At 51.4% G+C, this 21,855-nt stretch overlaps 1 protein-coding gene across 1 annotated transcript; it reads left to right on the top strand.

The window, feature by feature from the left end:
* Positions 1-851: 851 nt before the first annotated feature.
* Positions 852-20,752, top strand: VSX2 (visual system homeobox 2; the record flags this gene model as incomplete). The annotated part of the gene is made up of 5 exons (XM_084519629.1): positions 852-1,293; positions 2,356-2,440; positions 5,157-5,280; positions 19,396-19,576; positions 20,411-20,752. 5 exons carry the CDS (start codon positions 852-854, stop codon positions 20,725-20,727), a joined length of 1,149 nt encoding a protein of 382 aa, XP_084375755.1. The 3' UTR covers positions 20,728-20,752.
* Positions 20,753-21,855: the final 1,103 nt, after the last annotated feature.

The raw sequence follows: 21,855 nt of genomic DNA, 5'->3' as shown, positions 1-21,855 counted from the left end.
CTGCAGGAAGGCAGGAGCCTTCAGGCTTGACCTTGGAGGCCTACAAGGCTGAGGAGAGGAGGGACAGGGAGCTGCTTCCCCTCTGCTCTGGGCTTTTTGTGGTGATCTGGGGCTGCAGTCCCAGCCTTGGGTTGGCATGAGTGGGCCTGGGAGCCGTGCTGTGGTCTGTTTGCCTTTTTTAATGAACACGATGCAGAAGAGTTGCTGTCCCAGCTTTGTGAGACTTAGGCTCTCTCTTAGTTTAATGGCTTTGGCTGGGGTCAGGCAGGCAAGGACGAGGTGTGTGGTTTCTTCCCATGAGTGGTGAGAGGTCCTCTAGCTACCGAGGAACTGGGCACGGGTACGGGTCCGAGCAGACGTTTCAGCACCTCTGATGCTATAAGCAGGTGTTTCAGTGCCATAACCAGGTGTCTCTCCAACATACAACTCCCAGCCCTACCCTGCTTCAAGGACGCAGCTCAGCGCCAACCCTGAGCCCCCTCCACGCTCCCCCATTTCCCCCCGACCACGCATTTCCCTGGGAGCCCTGTCGGAGCAGGGAAGCCGGGGGAGCCGCCGTTCTCCTGCAGGGCCCCGCTGCGCACCCCTCCCCGGGGGGCCGTGCCCGTGCCCCCCGAGCCCACCTCCCCGCGGCCTCCCGGGGGCCAAACGGGGTCCGGGCCTTACCCCAGCGGGCAGCGGCCCCTCCGCCGCCGGTGCCGGCTTTTTGGCATCCCTAATCGCGGCTGGCCCCTGTGATTGGCTGCGCCGCTCTGACCCCGCTCGGGCTCCCGGCTGGGCGGATAAAAGGGGCCTGAGCCGGGGGCTCCCAGGCATTCCCGGAGCGGGCACCAGGGACCGACGGCCGCAGGATGACGGGCAAAGCGGGCGCGGCGCTGGCCCCCAGCCTGCCCGGCAAGCCCAAACCCGACGGCGCGGCCGCCGCCGCCGCCCCGCCGCCGCCACCGCCTCCGCCGCCCCCCGCGGCGGGGGCCAAGCCCAGCTCCGGGCCCACCCCTCCCCGCTGCACCGGGTTCGGCATCCAGGAGATCCTGGGCTTGAACAAGGAGCCGCCGTCGCACCCGCGGGCCGCCCTGGACTCGCTGCCCGCCGGGCACCTGCTGGCGGCCCGCTCCGTCCTCAGCCCCGCCGGGGTGGGCGGCGTGGGCATGGGGCTGCTGGGGGCCGGCGGCATCCCCGGCTTCTACACGCAGCCCACCTTCCTGGAGGTGCTCTCCGACCCCCAGAGCGTCCACCTGCAGCCGCTGGCCCGGGCCCCCGGGCAGCTGGACAGCAGCCAGACGGCCAGCTCAGGTAGGCACGGCCCCGGTCCCCGGGGACCCCCCGCCACCTCCCTGCCCCGGGCCCAGGGCCGCCGATTTCGTTTCGGCCCCGAGGAGGAGGAGGAAGAAGACGGGGAGAACGGGGGAGGTGGGCACCGCACCCACCCCCGCCCGGGGCCGCGGCCGCGCTGCGGTGGAGGGGCCGGGGGCGCCGAGCCCTGGCCGAGCGGCCCCTCCCGCGGTCCCGGCGGCCCCATTTCGTTGTCGGGGAATTAGGGGCCGCCCGGCATCCCCTTCTTAGACGGCGGCAGCCTCCCGCAGCCCTACCCGCTGGCCCTACTGCTCCCAGGCCGCCTCGGGTCCCTCCGGTGCACCGGGCGGCGGTGCCCGGCCCCGACCCCATCCCCGGGGGTCCCGGCAAGCGGGGCACAGCTTCTCGCATCGAAACGGAGGGTCCGGTTCCGACCCCGGTTGCTCCTTTGGGCCCGAGCCGGCGCCGCCTTGCCCCCCGCACCCCCCGGCCTGGGCACCCCAGGGGACGCGGGGCGGCGGCGGCCGGCTGCCAGCTCTGCCCGGGATCATTTTTATTATTTTTATTATTATTATTATTTTTATTATTATTATTATTTCCCCGGTACCTGCCTCAGCCCTGCTCTTTTCTCCCGTCCCCGGTGTTTCTGTGGAGTCCCCGCAGCGGGGCGGGGGGCAGCGGGTGCCCCGGGGCGGGGAGGGGGCCTCGGCTCCTTCTTTTTCCTTCGGTTTCTGTTGAAACCGCGGCGGCTTCGCCTTCGAGCCGCACGGCAGCGGCAGCCCCGGCAAACGACTCCGGGGCAGAGAGGGGACAGCGGGAGCCCGGTGCCGGCCCGGAGCCATCCCCCGGCAGGGGACGAGCTCCCGGAGCCCCCGGCCCGGGACCAGCGGCGGGGCCGGGCTGGAGGCAGCGCCCGGCTGCGGGGCCCCGTTCGCGGTGCGATCGCAACGAAATCCTCGGCCGGGGCCGCAGGAACGAGCGGAGCCGCCGGGCCCGGGCCGGCCGGCGGGGCCCCGGCTGGGAGAGAGCCCCAGCCCACGGCCGCTGCCCTTCTCTCCGCAGATTCCGAAGATGTCTCCTCCAGCGACCGAAAAATGTCCAAATCCTCCCTCAGCCAGAGCAAGAAACGGAAGAAGAGGCGGCACAGGTAAGCGAGGGGCCGCCGGCACCGGCAGCACCGGGCATCGCCGCGGGATGCTGCAGCCGGGCGAAGCTGCCCGGCCCCGGCAGCCCAGGGCTCCCCCCCGGCTCTCCTTCCTTTTTCTTCCTTCTCCGCAATAAATCGGACCTGGGACGTGGCCGTAAGGAGCTGGGAACCGGCCGCAGGTGCCGTTTAGATTTCGTTTCCCTGGCTGCGGTTAAATAGTCCAAACTGGCCCCTGCTCCGCCTCTAGCAACCTTACCGTGGGCTGTCAATTTCTATCAAGGTTTAAGCATTTTATTACTTATAAATAAATGTTTTGCCAATAGATTAAATAGTCGGGATGCAGGCTGCCTGCTTCCCGAAGCTGAAGAAGGCTGCTGAATTGCTTAAGGAAACGAAAATCCACTCTGGGAGGTAGTTAGGGGATTTGCTTTCCCCTCCGGAGTGGTCTGGGTAACGCACTTTGCCTGACTTCTCCCCCAGTTAGAATGGGATTGAATTACCTGCGCTTTACAAACGGAAACGAAAAATCCCTTGCTGGGTCCTGGCATTGCCGTGGCCGGAGAGTCAGGACAAAGGAAGGCCAGACACTGTCACCGTGGGCGATTTAGGAATAATTAAATCAATCCTGCCACGATGCAGGAAGGGTGGATTAAAAGATGCCCCAGTGAAAGCTTAGCGGGATGCGGGGTGGAAGGAGGCCGGCTGTCCCAGGAGGGTCCTGCTCTTCGTGCAACAGGAGGCTTGGTCTGGGGGGCTCATCCCAAATCAGGGGTTCCTCCCGAGGAAATGCCGCAAGTTTGCATGCTCCTGTGTCAATTTGGATTAGTTTCCTTTCCAGACTGGACCGGGCCGGGGGACAGCACAGCAGGAACAGGTGTACAGGTCATGGTTGGGATGGACGAGAGGAAATGAATTTCAGATTGGTTTAATTTTCAGCTCTAGACAGCATCAAATCTGTAATATTTATCTGTAGTTGTGTATTCTGTAAGAAATGGTTAAAAGCTCCAGTTGTACGGAGGAGCAGAGGCAGATGACAGGCCGATAGTCTGCAAATAGCTGCAGGACGTAAACAGCAAAAGGCAGCGCGCGTTGTGCATTGCAACGGGGACAGGGGCTGAGAAGGGGGAACTTACGGTGGGTGTCAGGCAAAACCCTCCTGCTGGTGCGCCTCGCTCGGCTTCGGTGCCCTTCTCGCAGGAGGGTGCAGGGGGATGCTTCAAATCTAAACTGGATCAAAATTGGAATCGTCTTTCCTCTGGTCCCAGGGAGAGAAAATGCAGGAGCTGGTGTGCCTCTGCTGTCCCGAGAGCTCACAGATTTGTCGGAGCCGAAGGAAAACTATTTGAAAAGAGAATGGGTTTAGGAGTCAATTTAAACAAGGATCTGATTGCAGGCAGGTCCCTCGCATTTGCATGCTGCTTTTGTTGGTAATGTTATTGATCTGACAGAATCGTTTCGATTCTGAATAGCAGAGGATATTGCTGAGGCTTTCTGTTTATGCTCTCTCGAATTTTATGGCTTTTCTGAAATTCTTATTTTTTTAAAATGACTCTTTCCCTCCCTCTTTCCTTCTCCCTTCTGGGACTTAGACGTTTCTTAGTTTGGTAATATATTTATACATTTACTTTGAACAAAGGCTGCAGGGTTTTGTTATTGTTGATTTCTGTGTTGGTTTTGTTGTGTGTTTTTTTTTTGGTGATGGTGGTTAGCATTTTTTTTTTCCATTGGATTGTTGATAGTTGTTATTGAAAATTGCACTTTGCATACAGTACAGTTGGAGGGTGGGAATTTTAACAATTTTAACCCCTGGGGGAGTGGAAACGGTGTGAGATCTCTCATCCATCCCCCTGGAGAAGGGCTTTCATCCGTCTCGGCTTTCCAGCTGCTGATTTTTCAATCTGGCTGTCCCAAGCTGAGAACTGGCTGTGCCGAGGCAGGCTGGGCTGCTGCCCGCCCAGGGCGGTCCAGGAGGATTTCCAGAGGATAATGGGGTAATGCAAACTGGCAGAGAGCAGCTAATGGGATGTTGGTGTGGGTGCAACCAGTGTAAAGGCAGAGGAAGGGAGTTTGCACCGCTTCTTGGAGAGGCACCGTCTTGGGGAAGGGCTGGATTAAAGCAGGAGGGAGCAGAGTGGAGGACAAAAAGCTTTGGAGGATTCAGGCGAGGACCAGGCTCCAGGGAAAGGTGGTTTTGACTAAGGAAGAGGCTAAGGGAAGCAGCTGGGGAAGGGCTCAGCCCCTCTGAGACAGGGTGCAGAGCTGACACCGATTTATCTCAGCACAACCAAAAGGTTAAGTTAAGAAGCCTCTGGATGCAGGAGCAGGGGGCGGCTGTTGGCCGGGCCAGGGCTGGTTGTGGTCCTGGTGTCAGGGCAAGGGATGGGGACACCCCCAGGGTCCCAAAGGTGGCAGCAGGGCTGGGGTGGGAGGGCAGCTGCCATCGCAGGTGCTCGCTGCTGGGGGGGATGCTTCCAGCAGGAGGTCCCCGAAGGGGAAGGTGATTTGTAACTGCCCAAAGCGCTGTCTTCTGGCATTTTCTGGTTCTCCTTTCACCCTGGCACCTGACCTTTTGTGCTCAGAAACACAGGAGGTGGTGGGGGGAAAGGCTATGCATTATCAGGTTGCTCAGGTTTCTGCAGCATCTGTGTCCATTTCTCTGACTCTCCATCTCCTTTGCTTCTTATGTTTTTTGATCAAAGAGTTTTACTCCCTTCAGGACAATCTTCACATCCTACCAACTGGAGGAGCTGGAAAAGGCCTTCAATGAGGCCCATTACCCTGACGTGTATGCTAGAGAGATGTTGGCCATGAAAACAGAGTTGCCAGAAGACAGGATACAGGTAACCATGCTTCTTGCCCCTCCTTGTCCTGCCCCTCCCGGCCACACTCATCCCTCCCTGAAGAAAAGGCAGTGCCGTGGGATGGATCACATTTATCTGCATAAATCTCCATGGGCTGTCCCCTCCCCGCTTTAAACGTGCGGCAGCCAGCCCAGCTGTTCTTTGCTGCTTCGTATTTGGTGTTTGTCTGCCAACATGTGTTACATGTGGCGTGTTATAATGGTGATTTGGGGTGTGTGCAGCAGAGGGAATCCCAAATCACTGAAGGGGACTGGTATGCGAGGGAAGACTGAGGTTTTGAGGTATTAGTAGTGAAGGCAACAAGAGCCTCCTGGAGACTGGGTCTGGATGGACAGCGTGGGTGACAAAGAGCTTGTCAGTGCCTCCTTGGGCACAGGAGGGTGCGTGGGGACGTGGCAGGCAGCTGGCACCATCGGGGGTGGCACTGCAGGGGAGTGAGTCCCGGGTGGGCGTTTGCACTGTCTTGTCCACTGCATTTGCCCCTTCAAAGTTTCCCTGAACGTTTCTGGGGATCTTTCATTTTAATTATTTTGAATGTTTGGGCATTAATCGTGTGCCTGTTGTGCCACTGAGGAGGCAGAACAAGGCCGTGTGGAATATCACTGCTGTGTGCTGAACCCTCCAGTGGCAAGGAGCAGCGAGGCTGTGCCAGCCTGCGTGCAAGCAGTCAGGACAGCCCAAAGAGCTGGAGAAGGTTTGCACTGGCTGTGTAGTGTGGGAGGCAGAATGTGCTTTGACAGGCCCAACACGAAGCTCACAAGGGTGAACCCCAGCAGCTTTTGCTGCCTCCCCATGTCCCGCTCCCACCAGGCTGCTGCAAAAGGCACAGGAATGTAATGGCTGATTTAACAAAAGCAAGTTGTGCTTCTTATCCCCTTGTGCTAGCAGGACTTATAGATATGCTGCAGGCTGAGAGGACTTCCACCAGAGTTCAGAAATAATGGCCCTTCACCCCAAATCCTAGCTGATACATTAGGATTTTGCTCTGAGCAACTGGCCCCATGGTTTGCCTCCAGAGGGAGGGTGCTGGATGGAGGGTCACTTCTCCACTAGTGGGCCTGGATGAGTTGAGGGAAAAGAGACCTCAAAAAAGAGAAGCTGAGTGTTGCCTGCATCCACCGTCTGATGCTGGGCTGGGAAGAAGGTCCTTTGGTTTCCTGTAAAGGGCCTTTTCAAGGAAGAGCTTCATCTGGCTCTCACTGTGGTAAGGCTGAGGGAGATGTTATGGCAGACAGGGCAGAGCTGCACGCTGCAGGTACTGCTTCAGCATCTGGGGCATCATAGTGCAGAGCCAGTATTTTATATTTTATCTGACTTAGGAAGGAAGTAGTGGCAAACTCATTTCAGCTCTCTCTGATGTGCTGCCTGTCATTATGCTGATGAGCAAATGCAACTCATCCTCTACTGTAGGGTTCTTAAACCTAGGATTGCTATGTAGTGTGACAGCCCCAGAGATCAGGCCAGACTTGGACAGCAGAAACCCCCTGTGATATGGCTGTCCTGAACATCAGGTGCTGCTGATGTTACAAGTATTACAGGAGAAAGCATTTCCAAGTGACACTTTCACTCATTATGAAAGGGGAAATCAAGACAAACAGCAGGATTTCTGTGGCATCTACTGTGTGAGTGCCAGAGCATCATGCCAGGGTGAGTGTCAGGGCCATGCAAGAGTCCCAGGGACTGCTGATGGGGGAGAAGGGTCAGTTCCCACTGATCTTCCCGGTAGGTCAGTACCAGGCTGTCTTACCACATACTCTGACATCTTCTTGTCCATACCTTTAATTTTGTGTCACAAGCCATGACAAGATGATTCCCAGCTTTGGTCATGTTTCTTGATGTTTCACCTTGTCTTCCTTGTGACTTAGCTCCCTTTGTATGAGCTTGTTTTTCCCCTTGTTATAGCACTTGCACTCTTTAAATCTGAACTGTTCACCTGTTTTCTTCTCCCATCTATCACTTTTAACTTTCTTCATTGCCTAAGCAACCTGTGAAGATCTTTTCTTAAACCATTCTTCATAAATAACACATTAGTCTCTGAAACATGTGGACGTTCTCCTTTGAAAACCATCCTGTCTGCCTGTCCTGGTCTTAAGGGATTTGACACTTCAAGCTTTTTTTTTAGGAAGCTTTTTCTCCTCAGGCTTTTCCTTCCAGTATTCTGAGTTCCAAATGGCATTTTGCAAGGACAGTAATGGCTCAGCCAGCTTAGACAGCAATGAGAAGTGGATGTTAGAGAAGAGTATGAGAGCAAGGCTAGTGTCTAGTGATACTTACCAAGTACTTTAACAATGTCCTGGGACTGTACACACAGGTTAAGATGCTCTGGACTGCATGGGTGAAGTAAATCAAGCTTTGAATCTATTAACATCATTTAATGTCACATACTTCTGCCCTTGGAAGAGACAGCTGACAATTAATCTTTACTCCTTTCTTCATAATATTTATAATTTCACGTCATCTTATCTTTTTTTCTTTGCATGTGTTTATAACTGCTCAAGGGAGCTCTATATTTTTGCATTTTCTTTGTAGCTTGTACTTCCTCCCATCTTTCAGCATTGTTCTCTCCCTCTTGTTGGTCCTTAATGAAAGTGTTTTCTAAGATTGTTGTGAACATCACATGCTGTGGGCTCTCACAGCATTTCATGTGGTTTCCCACAGGATCCACACCTAAGAGTGATATCTCCCCCTTATTTTCATTCATGGGATTATTTCTCAGGAGGTAGTAGTCAAAGAGAAAGTAAATCACCTATGAAATTCAATATGAAAGTGAAATTCAGAGAGTGCAATTGAGAGAATGATATATAGGAACTGCTTGCGTGTAAAACCTTCAGCAGAACACTACAAATAGCCATCAGAGGCCAGGAAAGTTATTGGTTTGAGAGAACATTGAATTCAGGAAAAATATTCAAATCTTCCATTTAAAGAGAAGATGAGCATGTATTTTTTTCAAGGCAGCATTCTTTTGCATTGCATGCATCTTCCCCCTGTATTGAGCTGGCTGCTCCTAGAAGGAACGTGAGCATCCTCCCACTGGGCAACATGGGAAAAGGATTTAATTTTCCTAGTGAGACACCAGTCAGACCAAATGTCACCGTGGCCATTTTGCAAAGTACTTGAAAAAGACTACATTAATCAATGTATTTAAAAGAATATTCAGAAGAGTTGAAGTGCTGCTATTAAAATAAACCCAGGCCATTCTGTAAAATGCAGGTGGGATAAATAGATTTCTGTGGGGAAGTACTTCCTTAATGGACAACTTGAAGTGTTTAAAATGGCCTCAAGCTGACAAGTATTCTAACACCTGACTTAAATCAGTGTCTTTCTCAAAACAGGTTCTCTTAAATGTAATGTGTGAATTTTAGATAAGTTATCCCTATTGAATTTATTAATATGTGACACTTCCAAATTTTAAATGCCACTATATAAAATATTAAAGGTCAGTAACAGTTTGATTTGGGATTATTGAAATAACAGTGTATGTTTGTCACTCCAGGATGTCTCTTACTGATCAAATGCATCATTTAACCATTTAATTTAATTTCCAAAGCATAAAATCCTGACTGCCATTGTGGGGACACTAGATTCACCTTTGAAGGAAAATAATAATAAAAAAATAGAATGAAAATAGTAAAAAAGGACATTTTTTATTGCTAAATAAATATATGGTACTTATGATGATGAAGTGTTTTGGAACAATTAAATTGCACAAGCAAGCAAAAAGAAAGCCACTGAGGTGTTTGTGCCATGTTTGGGGAGTGGGAATTATCTGTGGTTCCAGCAATTTTGGCTAAAAACAAAAGAAAACCAACTAAAGCTGTAATTGGAAATGTATTGTTTTGGTTGCTGTCAGATTAACGCATTTCAGTATCACTGTGTAGCCTGTTAGAAGCAGAACGGGGGTGGAAGAACCAGGAGGGGTGGTTATTTGGAGGGAAACATTCACAGCAAGAGTATTTTTCCAGAAAAAAAGAGGTTTATCCTGCTTCAGTTGTGCAAGCGTGTTCAGTATTTAGGGATGAATGTGATCTGGAAAGACGTGAAGAACCTGTATTGCACTGAGCAGGAGCTTGGTAGTGAACCCATGGAGCCCCCTCAAGAAACACGATACAAAGTGAGAAGGGAGAGCTGGCTCTGTGCAGTTTCAGCAGCCCTGGCTTCTCGTTTTCCCAGCTTGCTGAAAAGCATTGCTGCAGGTGCTGCTGGAGCACTGGGGTCTGGTCACTTCATCCTGCCCTGCTGCCCATGCCTGCTGTGGGCTGTTTCTGCTCCCATCCCTTTCCAGCTCTCTGTGGGCACAGGAACCCTCCTGAGATGCCCCAGAATCTCCCTTGCTCAGATGTAGTATTTAAAACACAGCTCCTGGATGCATGACGCTAATAAAGAGGATCCTGGCTGCCAGGGCTTGCAGTACAATCAGAGAAGTATTATTTTTGCAAAGGAATGAATTTTAGTCCTAATCCCATAGAATAAGTGTGGAATGGGGATGATTGCTCCATGCGGTCACTGACCTTTCCTGAGTCTCTGCCTGGAATGGCTGCCAAGGCATTTCTTAGTGCTGCAGAAAGTGGTGTTTTGTTGATTTTTCTAAGGTTTTGAGGTTCCAGTCATCACTCTCAGTAGGCTAGGACCTGACTATTCTTGCTAGAACTTTGGGTTATTCTCACACTTGTGCCAGAACGGGGCACAGGGCCAATGGGTTCCCACCCGTTTCTCTACAGGCGGGAATCTGAAGCAGATTCATGGCAGAAATGTAGCTGGAGATAAATTACCAGGGTGAGTAGGACGGTTGGAGGTAGATTACCAAGGTGATGGAGAAGCTGAAAGCATTGCTCCTGTGTGAGACAACCATTTCAATACTTTTATTTTATTTTATTTTTTTTAAAGAGCCATGCAAGAAGTTAATCATGTAATAGAGCTGAGGAGCCAGTGCTGGCTACCTTTCTCAATAATTCCTGAGCACTGGGGCAAGCCATGGCAGTATGATACCAGATAAATGTCATTAACTTCCCCTATGCTTTTAGAGATGTAGGAAGTGTACAAGTGAGAGCAATAAAACTAATCAAACTTACTGGCTTGGTGAGAATATGATTATGAATGTTTCTCATGGCGTATGGTGCATCTCTGCCTCCATGTCTTTAATTGGTATGTGAGGAGTTCATCTACTTTGCTGCCTCTTCAATATCGTGCTTGTGTAGTTGATCTAAATTCATATTAATTTCCATTTTTCAATTAAGAGTTGTTTAATTTGGCCCTTTCTGTAATGGAGTGTTTTCATTACCCTTTAACTGTGGCCTGTTTTCAGCCCATGTGCTAGAACTTCGTTTATGAGTTAATTACCAGAGCCATAAACAGAGAAGCTGGGTGGTGTGCAAGTGCAGGGCTCTGTGCAAGCCTTCCCAGAGGAATTACCAACTGAAAAGTTTGACACGGCATGAATTTGGGCAGAGAGAGGGAAAAACGAGGTGGGAAAGAAAATGGATGGCCTGAGACATCTCCTCAGCTTACTGTGAAATGGGGACTTTCCTGCCTGTTGCTAGACCATGCAGGTACCTGCCCAGCTTGTGGGATTTTCCCTGGTAGAACAGGAGCTGGAGGTGCAATTTAAAAGACTTTTTTTTTTTTTTTTTTTTTTTTTTTTTGTGCAGACTTGCAGGTGTGGAGGTATGTACACTTTGTATACCCAGGTACCACTTTTTCCCTCCATGTCCAGCCCCTGAGTTCCATCAGGAACAGACCAAATTTCTAAATGGGGCAGAAAAATCAAGCTAAAACAACCTTGTGTGTCCTAGTCTGCTACCTTCTGCTGTGTTCCTTGCAAGCTGATTATGGCTATCACAACATAAAAACCACTGGGAGGAAAGACAGGTACCCAACAAAATACATGTATACCATAGCCCATTGCTGTGAAGTACCTTTGTAAGGACTTTCTCCATCATGGGTGGGAGAATAAGGAATGGCTCTGCAGGGTTAATGCCAGGCTGAGACTATTCAGGCTCTCTTCCCCACATTCATCATTTTTTTCTTAACAGTAGTAACACTTCTCTGAGTTAGATTAAGCACTGTGGTACCTTGGTTGCTTGAGCTTTTCTGGAAACTCTATCCTCAACCTCTTTGCTAGAAATACTTGCATTCACTCATCCTTTAAATGACGAACTTTCTTTTCTCTCCTCTGACACCTCTGCAATTTTTCAAAACTTATTTAAAAAAAAAAATAATTGGGCAGCCCAGCAAGGTCAATAGTTAATTCCCCTCCAGCCTTTGGATGGCTGGCAGAGGGACCAACTGATGGCTGTGTGTTCAGGTTTTCCTTTAATGACCCTTTATTATAAAGTTTTCCTCCTTTCCTGACTTTGAATACAGATTTTTTTAACAGTTCAATAACAGAGGCACTTTAGAGACACAGTTAATTTACTCTTCCCTTTATTTCCTAATGGATCTATTTTTCTGTATAGCGTTTATCGTTTATCCTGATAGATCTCAACAAGTTCTGATTCTTCTGGCAGCACAACCCCCCTCTGCCTTTTTCACTGTTGTTCTTTGTGGACATTCGGTGAGCCTGGATTTGCACGGGCCTGTGAACACATGTAAAAAATACTCCTATCTTCCTCATGCACCAAGCTGCTCAGAGCACCCCAGAAGTTCCTCAGAGCACCAAGCTGCCCAACAGACATGCAGATGACTTTTATCTGTGCATGTGTGGAGATGGCAGGAGAAAAGAGGACCTGAGATGGAGAACAAACTTGACACAATATCCTATAGCAAGGCAGCTTCCAGAGCCCACCTTCATCAGAGGCCATGGGAAAGCATTAGGTGCTCCTCTGCCTGCTGGGGGTGGCATTACCCCAAAAGCTGCAAGAGGTCTTCAGTTCAGGGTCTGCCTAGTGTGAGAGCAGTTTGCTCCCCACTTTCTCTTTCTGTGGGTTTCTTTTAGGCTCCCAGCTGTCTGAGCAAAGGCTGAGCTGTGAGTAAATACGTGTGCAGTGTTGTTGGTGGAGAAACAACCCCATGACCGAGAGCAAGGCTTCAGAGGCTGTGTGTGCAACAGAGGGAGGGTGCCTGCCTCGGAGACGTTACCCTGGGTGCCCTAAGCATGGGGCATGCCTGGGAATGCCCTGCTGAGCTCGGATGTGCTGCCCTGCTGGGAGCAGTGTCCAGGAGCAGGGTGTGTTTTGCCAGCCCTGTGGGTTGCACCATAGTTGTGCTGTGCACTAGCCCAAGGTGACAGCATCAGCTACAGGCTTCAGTGACGCAACTGCAGTGAGTGCCCAGAGCACGAGCCTTCTGGAGCCGTGAGGTGTCATGTAAAAAATCCTGGTGTCCAACGAAGGCTGATGTCCCAGGCTCTGAATTTAGCGTCCCTTGAAAGGCTTCATGAAGGGGAATGTGCCATTTCTCCTCTGCATGCTTTGACTCACCTTTTTCCAAGCTGAAGGTGACAACACGATGTGTCTCTGCATGTTCACAGAGTGTATTGCTTATGGATGTTAATGAAGACCCACAGTAAGGTTTCCTCTGTGCCAGAGGAGGTGTGGAGCAGCTTTAGCATGGGAAAATGAGGCAAAATGGAGTTACACCATGGAAGAACACCAGCCAGCCTGGTTAATGGAGGCCAAGCTTACTGTCAGCATTGTGAGCACCTGTAGGACAGATGTTTTGTTCAGCATCATCCTTTGTACCAATGGCAAATATCTCCCTGGGTGGGTGTGGACTGGGATGATGGGTGCACCCTTGCCAGCTTTCCTGTGTCTGTTTTGCATCCACACCCCTGATGTTTTTCCTTTCCTTTCCAACAAGTGTGAGAAAACATGCTACTGCGTGAACTGGAAGGCCAGGTGAAAACCTCAGGTTCTTCAGGGGACACAATTAAGACATGTTCCCTGGTCAAGAGGGATTTTTTCCTCCTTACACCTCCTTATTTGTCTTTGGATTTTTATCTTTGACTCTGTGCAAGGGATGGGAGAATAAAGTCACAGCAATGGGAGAATGCACTGAGGCCTGGAGTGAGGTGAGATATTTACAGCTCTGGCTGCATTACTCAGAGTGCAACAAATAGCCATATCAGGCCCACTTTGGGCTGTTTGAAGTGGTATTCAGAGGCATGCATGGCTTGCAAGAGCTGCAGCATGGTGTTGCCAGACACACTGTTGGTGGTTGTCATATTGAGCCTTGTGCTAGCCTAGCTTAGAGGATTCTCAAGCTTGGATGAACCACTTTGACAAAAAGTCACCACTGTGTCTTTGCTCAGGAGGGGTGAGTACTGTCTCACAGCTCATCTCAGCTATCACCAGGAAGAGCTCTTGCCATGACGTGTGTGGGAATTGCTCTTTCTAACGTGAGCTCAGAAAGCTCTTTCGTAGCGTCAGTAAGTGGAGGGGTGATGAGCCCGTGATCAGCCATGCAGGCCATGTGCAACCTTTACTACTCTCATTTAACTTCATATCCGTTTTACACCAGCCATAGAAAGTGATGTCACCATAAACAGGGCCAATAATTTTGACATTACGTTTGAAAAGACATCAATAAACTGTTGCCAGGCGTGCACGAGTGGTGCAGTCTCCACCAGCAGCCTGGGGACAGGAAGCTTTCCTGGGACAGTCGCTGCAGAGCAGGGATTCAGGAACACCCCAGGACCCTGTCAGACCTTACACTGTCACGGCAATTCCTTATAAAGCCCCAGGACATGTAAGTGTGGATGGGGAGATGCCCAGGGGAAGATATAAAGTCATTCCTTGCACTCCCACATCCTCAAATTGGACCCTGGCCCTGTCTGGTACAAGGGTGAGGACATCACTGTTTTATTCAGTGGAGGTTTTCGCTTTGACTACTCTCAGTTTAAAGGCTTGGATTGGAAAGGGAGAAAGCAACCCTCGTCCAGGCAAAGGAACATGCTGGTGTGTCCGTGTGTCTGTGTGTGCATTTGCTTGTGGCCATCTAGTGGACGTTGCAGCATGCACTGCATTGGTCTGGGACCATCTCGTGCTCCATCAGCCAGGCTGGTTAATTGAGAGAGCCCTGCTGGAATACGACATCAAAGGTAGCACGTGAGATTTGGTGAAGCAAAAATTCACCATTATGTAGCCTGGTATTGTCCTTTAAAGGATGAGGAATGAAGGAATATTAACTTATTTGTCGTTGTTGATAGAAAGACAAAACAGCCATAGCCATTTCCAGCTCCCCTGGCTGTGTTCCCCAGCTTGGAAAGCAGAAGCCAAGAAAATGAGAGAAAATGAGTGTAACCAATAAAAAATTTAGGTTGTGCTTGGGCACAGAAGCAGTACAGAGACACACACTAGATACCTTAAAATATCCCTTTGCTGATTGAGATTCCTGGTTCGTGGCTAGCCTCAGGCAGATTTCATTCTTTAGCAGACAGTGTTTCAGGAGCTGATTAGGTAAACTAACTAATATGATGAATGCGGACAACAAGGACACACCGAGCCTCATGTCCCTTTGCAAAATGAGAGATTCCTCCTACCACAATTTGCTCCTCTGCACCATCAATAATACGAAGGAATATCAGTCATCATTTGGGATTCAGAGGAGGAGCCTGGCAAGGATAACCTTCCTAGTCTTTACTCCAAGGTGCTGTAACCCTGCCGTGCAGTGCATAGTGCCTGAGATGAGATTGTCTTGGGCAGTGGGTACTGGGGATGAGAATTAGATGAGGATTAGGATTGGAAACATTCCCAGACTTTCCAGTACTGCTGGTTTTGGTAAGGGGTCAGAGAAGGACTGGCACGTGGAACAAGCATCCAGGAGATGATGCTGAAGGTGCTGGTATTTGCTACAGCAAGTGTGCCCACACGGGCCAAACCCTGATACTAATGTGTCCTGTGGCGAAGAAAATGTCTCCGTGGGATGGTGTCACCGTAATGGGATGGGAATGATTGTACTGATGGTAGCAATTGGCAGAGATAAAAGTTTTATGAGCACTGAACATGGAAAATACCATTCCTACATCAGTGAATTACACCCCTTTCCAGCCTAATGAGGGACAGGCAGGAAGCAGGACCAGGTCCTTTTCTAAAGAGAACAGGAAAGACAAGAGATGAGACAGAGAAGTTAAACTGACTGCAAACAGAGCAAGGAAGGAGGAGTCTTGCAGTCTCCAGTACCGACCAGCTAAACACAGCTGGATGTCCAGACCAGGAAAGGAAATGAGTGCTGAGCCTGAGGGCTTCAGTTGGGGCGAGGAAGCTCCCCTGAGCACTCTGTGTAGATGGAGAGGATCTAAAGGGAAGCACTGATCAGTTTACGCTCCTGCTCAAGATGCTGCATTAGCTTCCTCTGGAGCCTGGCCAGCTTCTCTTTCCTTCCATGCCTTGCTCATCTCCACCCATTGCTATCTCTGCTCCTTCGCTCCCTCTAGCGTTCATCCTTACCCTACAAAATCCTGCAGTGCCTCTTTGCACATCCTTCTCTAATTCAAGTGCTTTTTAATCATTTTTTCTTCCTTATGCCCCAGAAATGCTGCTTCTTCTCATTCAGCTCCATGTTTAAAACTGATGTATTTAAAGGGGCTGGTTCTTGGGTTTTCTGGTCACTGCCTTGCATCACCAAGACAGATTTGCCCTCTTTACTGTTCTGTTTCTGAGGATAGGGTTTCAGAACAAGCTTCCCGTCTTTAACAGAGGTGCTTTTGTGGTAATAAAAAGATGTAAATCACCTTAAGATGTAGAATGTTGGTCCAAAAGACACCTTTGCTCATCAAACTGTGATAGCTTTGCAAAAACATCAGATGTGCTTCAGTAAATGCAGTCTGAAATTAGTAATGGGTTTCAGCTACTGCTCGTGAAGTGTGGAAGTGCAAACTCAATCCTTTCACCATAGCCTGTGATGTACCATGGAGAAACAGAGGAAAGCAAGTGAGAAGAAAGCTGTGTGGTAAATAAGGTGTTTCACAAAGCTGAGCTGACCCATGTGGGGGGAAGGAGCAAGTCCAAACATGGACAAATCCAAATCTTGCTTGAGGCAGACCAAATTTTACATCATGAAGTTGCAGAAGAACAAATATTTGAAAACAAAGACAACTGCAGCCAAAGAAGACACAGTCCTGAAACTGCAAGTAAATGGAAGTGAAACCATCTCCAATACAGGAAGGAAACGTGAGATGTCAATAATCAATAACAGCATTTTCAGAAGTTGTTACTGATGCACCAACACTGCTGAAAATACCTCAGAGCTACTAACACTGTTGCATAATTATTCCCAGAATCAAGGCACAGGAAAATGTTGGTAACATGTCAAGAAATCCAAAGAAAAAAATAAGATTTCTCAGAAGGAATTGCCACTGATGGAACCATTTTAATGAGGGCAAAATCCCAAGAATGGGCCCCAGAGAATAATATTGCCCATACAAAATAGTGTGGGGGTTGCGGGTGCTTGGAATGGGGTGGTGGTAGAGATGCTGGTTTTGGTCCTGACCCCATTAATATTCAATATTGAGCACCACCAGTTTCACTCCAGTTCATGCCTGAGGTTGAGATATGGGCACTGGTGTCAAAACAAGGTGGACAGCCCTCCTCATTCCTGTTATGCTTGAAATTCTGCTATTTCAAAGTGTTTTTATTTATTTATTTATTTATGGTATTTTTTTTTCCAGTCAAAACCATGAGTAAATTCCCCTCAAATCTCAAAAATCGATTTGGGAAATCTCAGAATGATCTTCCTGAGGTGTTGATATATTTTGATTTACTCATTTGGCTTTATAGCATAGATTTTACATGTTATGTGGATGAGATTTAAATACAACATTGAGAAGAAAGCTATAGATAATTTTGATTATGCTTCCTCTGGCCAGGCTCAGCTTTTCCATGTGATTGTATCAGCATTTTTTGACATATTTTTTTCCCCCCACAAGTTCCGGTCAAAATTGGGCTGCTGGCTTCATTTGTTTGTCCACGCTGTGGGAAAAGGGATGCTCTGGGATAGCAGGTTTAGAGGCAGTAGTGGGAGAAACTACTGCTGTGACATGGCTGAAACCCATCTGGGGAGGAGGACAGGGGCATAGGACATGGGGTAAGATGTTTGGGGTGTCAAGACAGGAGGAAGGGAGAAGGGAGAGGTGATGAAAATATCAGTGAGGAGGCACCTGGGTAAAATGACTGAGGTTTGTTTCAAAAGTGGCCCAGTTGGTAACTGATGGAAAAAGCTTTGCCTGGCTGAAAATCCAGGTGTGGTGGCAAGAGGACACCCAGGATGGAGACGGAGTCACCCAGTCCCCTCCAGCTCTGCCAGCCTGGCACTGAGACTGAGATCAGGAGGAGTGCACAGCCTGGAGCAAGAGACCATGCCACGAACCCATGCATTGTGCAGGCACCCTGCATTGGGTCTGGCCACAGAAATGGTTGGAGAGGGGATGCTGAGCCCACCTGAGGGTCCTTGCTCTGGTCTTTCTGCATTTGCAGCCATCAGTGGTCCAGGGGGTTGCCTATCGGCAGAAGGAAGGAGTAAGTGAGTTTGCTTTTCATGCAGAGGAGGTGCCAGCATGTCATGTTTCAGGAAGCAGCCTGGCTGTAACATCCCCTCTGCCGTACACAGCGTGTCTTCTGCCAGGAGAGGTGGGATCACAGCCCCAGGAACCACGTCCCCACTCCCCTGGGGAGACAGATTGTCCCCATTACACCAGTGCTGGGGTGGCAGGCAGAAGAGGAGAGCTTGCTCTACACCAAAGGGGCCTGGCTCTGTGGTGAGGTTGCAGTGAGGCACTGATCTTGTGGTCCCCACGGTGGAGCTAGGGGTCCCAGGCCCTACCTAAGCCCCCTGGTGCTCCCCCCTGCAGCCTGTGCTCCCCCACAGCTCTGGGTGGTGGAGGCAAGAGAGGGTTAAGCTGTCAGCTCCGTAATGTTAAACAGGTGTCAAAGGCACCTCCATATATCTGCAGATTGAAATCAAATTCTTTGCAGTATAAAAAGATAAATTACCCAGGCGATTCCCGCCTCATCCCACTCATCAGGCCAGCGCCAGACGGCAAGCAATTTTTTTTTTTAATGTGCTAACGACCTAATCAAGCAATCAAGTCGGAGAAGATTGCGGAGTGACCCCGAGCATCCATCTGCCAGCGAGACCCCACCATTCATTTCCATTCTGCCGTGTACTTTCCGGGAAAGGGAGGGAAAAAATAGGAGAAAAAAAAAATCCTAAACAAATTAACACCCAATTTTCTGTGAGTCTAATTAGTTAAATGAGGAGGTGTTTGGGGTGTCCGCGGGGAGGGAGGGGCTGCCTCTCGGAGAGGGGACTGGTAACTCCATGGCATTAATTAGCGCAGGTCAATGGCGTGGTTCCCCGGGGACCAGCTGCTTTAATTTCCCGTGATATTTCAGTGCCTGAGGCCCATCGATTCAAACTGAAATTAACTTATTTTTCAATCAGGCCTGGGCTGCCCCTGGGGCTGACTCTTCCTTTGCCTCCTTCTGAATAGACCTCGAGCAATTTTTCATCTAAAGCTGATGCCTCTGCTCTGCAGGAAGGGAGGGGATGCGGGGAGGGAGGAGGGCAGGCAAGACAAGAGGGATGGAAATCGGAGAGCGAGCGCTAATAGATTTCTGCGAGCACCCCCCCACCACCGCCTGCGTCTCCGCTCGCTGCCCCCCAGGTCACAGCTCGGAGATTATTCTGCCAATTTTCTGAGAAGATGAGGGGCTTTTCAAACTGGGAATTCAGGGCGAGCCGTGCGGATCAGCTCCCCCTTCTCCCTCCTCCCCAGAGCATGCCCCCCAGCCCAGCCCTCCCTGCAGGCACCGTGGCGCACAGCCCCTCGCTGCGGCTCAGGCGCCCGGTAAATAATGAAAGAAAATCCCAGGCACGAGAGCCAAAAGCCATTGGAAAAAGACACCGCAATGGCAAATTAATTACATCCTGCAGGGAGAGGTGGGACCTGCTCGCAGGCTTGGCCCTCGTCGCTTCTGCAAGGGAGGGTGAGGAGAGAAATACCTGGCAGCTGCTGCACAGGGGAAAAGCCACGGTGCTCTCAGGAGGATGTATGTGCACCCTTCTTCATCCCCATGCACAGGCACGTGTGTGTGTGCAGGAATGGGACCGTCCCACCCCCCTGCTCCCATCACCCACGTCCCTGCGTGTCGCCCACCCTAGGTTTGGTTCCAGAACCGTCGAGCCAAGTGGAGGAAGCGGGAGAAGTGCTGGGGCCGGAGCAGCGTGATGGCCGAGTACGGGCTCTACGGCGCCATGGTGCGCCACTCCATCCCGCTGCCCGAGTCCATCCTCAAGTCGGCCAAGGATGGCATCATGGAGTCCTGCGCACCCTGGCTCCTGGGTAAGAGAGCTGCTGCCCTCACGGGTGGGTGGCGAGGGGGTCGAGGTGAAGGGGGGCCATGAGGAGGAAACCTGATGCAGAGAGCATCAAGCACGGGGGGGATTTTCCCTGTGACACCGCTCACCAGCTAGCCCCAATTGCCTGCTGGTGCTTGGAGCCTGGCCTGCGGGGAGAGGGTGAGCTCCTGGAACAAGCAAGGGGATGAATGCCCTGTCTTGCTTGGGGTCCCTGTGAGGCTCTGTGGGGTGCCAGGAGCCCCTGTCCTCACCCTTGCCCCACTCCCCTTCCCCTGAGTGCCCCCACAGTCCCTCCTCATGCTCTCGGCACTCAGGAGAGCTGCACCACTGCCTGCTTTTGCTTTGTTTTCTGTGGAGAAGGGGTGGTGGATGTAGTGGGGCTGCCCTGCCATGCTCTTGCTCTTTGCTTCCTGCTTTCTGACCTTTCAGGCTGATTCTGCCCCAAAACTGAATTCTGGTGTCCTAATGATGGGCTGTCCTGTCCTCCTGTCTGCGTGAAGCTGGGGGAGGCAGGAGGCGGGTTGTGGGAGGAACAAACTGATAGGGAAAGGCAACGGGAGACCTCCCCGTACTGGTCCCAGTAAGCGAATGGCCCTGGGGTGCAGGCACCTGCTGTGTTTGAGACCCTCGTCCCCACAGAATCGGGGTTGCCCTTGCACGGGGCCAAAGCGCCCGGCTCGCCATGACTGCTGTTTGAAGCAAGGGTTTCTGCTTTTCCTTAATTCTGGCCTCTCTTTATCTTTGCTGTTTTCAGTTCAAGATGGCTTTCCCATGCCCAGGCGCTTTTCTAAACCCGAATACCAACAATTCTTTTTAGGGATGCACAAAAAGTCTCTGGAAGCAGCGGCTGAGGCGGGGAGGAAGACGGAGGTGGAGCGCCAGGCCCTGCCCAAGCTTGACAAGGGTGACAAGGAAGAGAGGGGCCCAGATCCCAAAACCGCCATTTCCCAGGAGGAACTGAGAGAAAACAGCATTGCCGCCCTCAGGGCCAAAGCTCAGGAGCACAGCACCAAAGTCCTGGGGACCATCGCTGGGGACACCCCTAGGAAGCCAGAGAAAGGGGAGGAGGCGGCGGAGGACGAGAGGCAGACGGAGAAGTCCAGCGTGTCGCAGAAGGAGGAGAAGCTGATCTAGGGGGGGCAGAGGCGGCAGGAGACAGCCCCGACAGACACTGTGTCCTCCAGGGGCTGAAGCTGGCCAGGCCCCCCCTGCCGCCCCCTTTTGGGGCATGGGGCCCGGCCTCTGTGCATGGGGCAGCCCCAAGGGGCACTCCCCTGGAGCGCAGCCCTGCCCCTCGCTCCTCTGCCCCCAGGGCCTCCCTCACCCCTGCCCCTTCCTCATCTCCATCGCCACCCCAGGGTGGACCGTGGCTCCGGCCCCAGGCCCCATCCAGCCTCCTCCAGGCTGGCTCAGCCTGGTTCAGCTCCTCCTCCTGCCCCGTGTTGCTGCTGTGCCCCACGCCCCGGCCATCACCCGCTGCCCCAGCCCTGCCTGTGGCAGGACGAGCCTGCGGCCCCCAGCACCAGGGGCTGTGGGTTTGTTGCGGTTCATTTTTGCCTCCTTTATGAGGGGAGACACAGGCTTTGCCCACAGACCTGATGTCCCGTTCACACCTTGCACCTCCAGGTCACCCCGGCCCACACCGTCGTCTCCTCCACACACACTCAGGGGCTGAAGCCATCACGGTGGTGGGCGCTGGAGGCCGGTGCAACGCTATTTAGCTCAGCATCCCTTGGGCTGCAGGGCCAGGCACCATCCCTGCAGCTTCTACCTCGCTGCACAGCAATGCCTGCAGCCCTGGCTGTAAAACACGCTAGGGACAGGCTGCTCCCGCAAGGCTGGCAGAGATGGCTAAATGTGTCTGTGTCCCAAAGGCCAGAGCCTCCACTGCAGAGAGGTCGAATGCCAGGGAAAACATTTACCACTTAAATTATTCCAGGAGATGCAACAACATTTGCCAAACTTATTTATGGAATTGAATTTGCCCCGCTTGCCCTCTGAGCGCTAAAGGGAACGACAGCCATGCAGATACGCCCCTGACACATGCTGTAATGTGTACATATGTCTCCTCGCTGACCCCACACGTGTGCACACAGACCCATGCAGCCAAACCCGCTGTTTTTTGCAGTGCCCCATGTTAACATCACCCCTCCATCCCGGTCAGGCTGTGTTCCCCAAGGAGGATGTAGGACAGTCACTTCCACACAGCCCTCTCTGCCCCGCTTTCAGCTGCCAGCACCCTCTCCCCAGAGCTACTGTTTT

Source organism: Aythya ferina (genome assembly GCF_964211825.1).
Source record: "Aythya ferina genome assembly, chromosome: 5".
Taxonomy (NCBI): Eukaryota; Metazoa; Chordata; class Aves; order Anseriformes; family Anatidae; genus Aythya; species Aythya ferina.
Note: the sequence above shows the minus strand (reverse complement) of the source record. Positions and strands in the feature narration are given on the sequence as shown.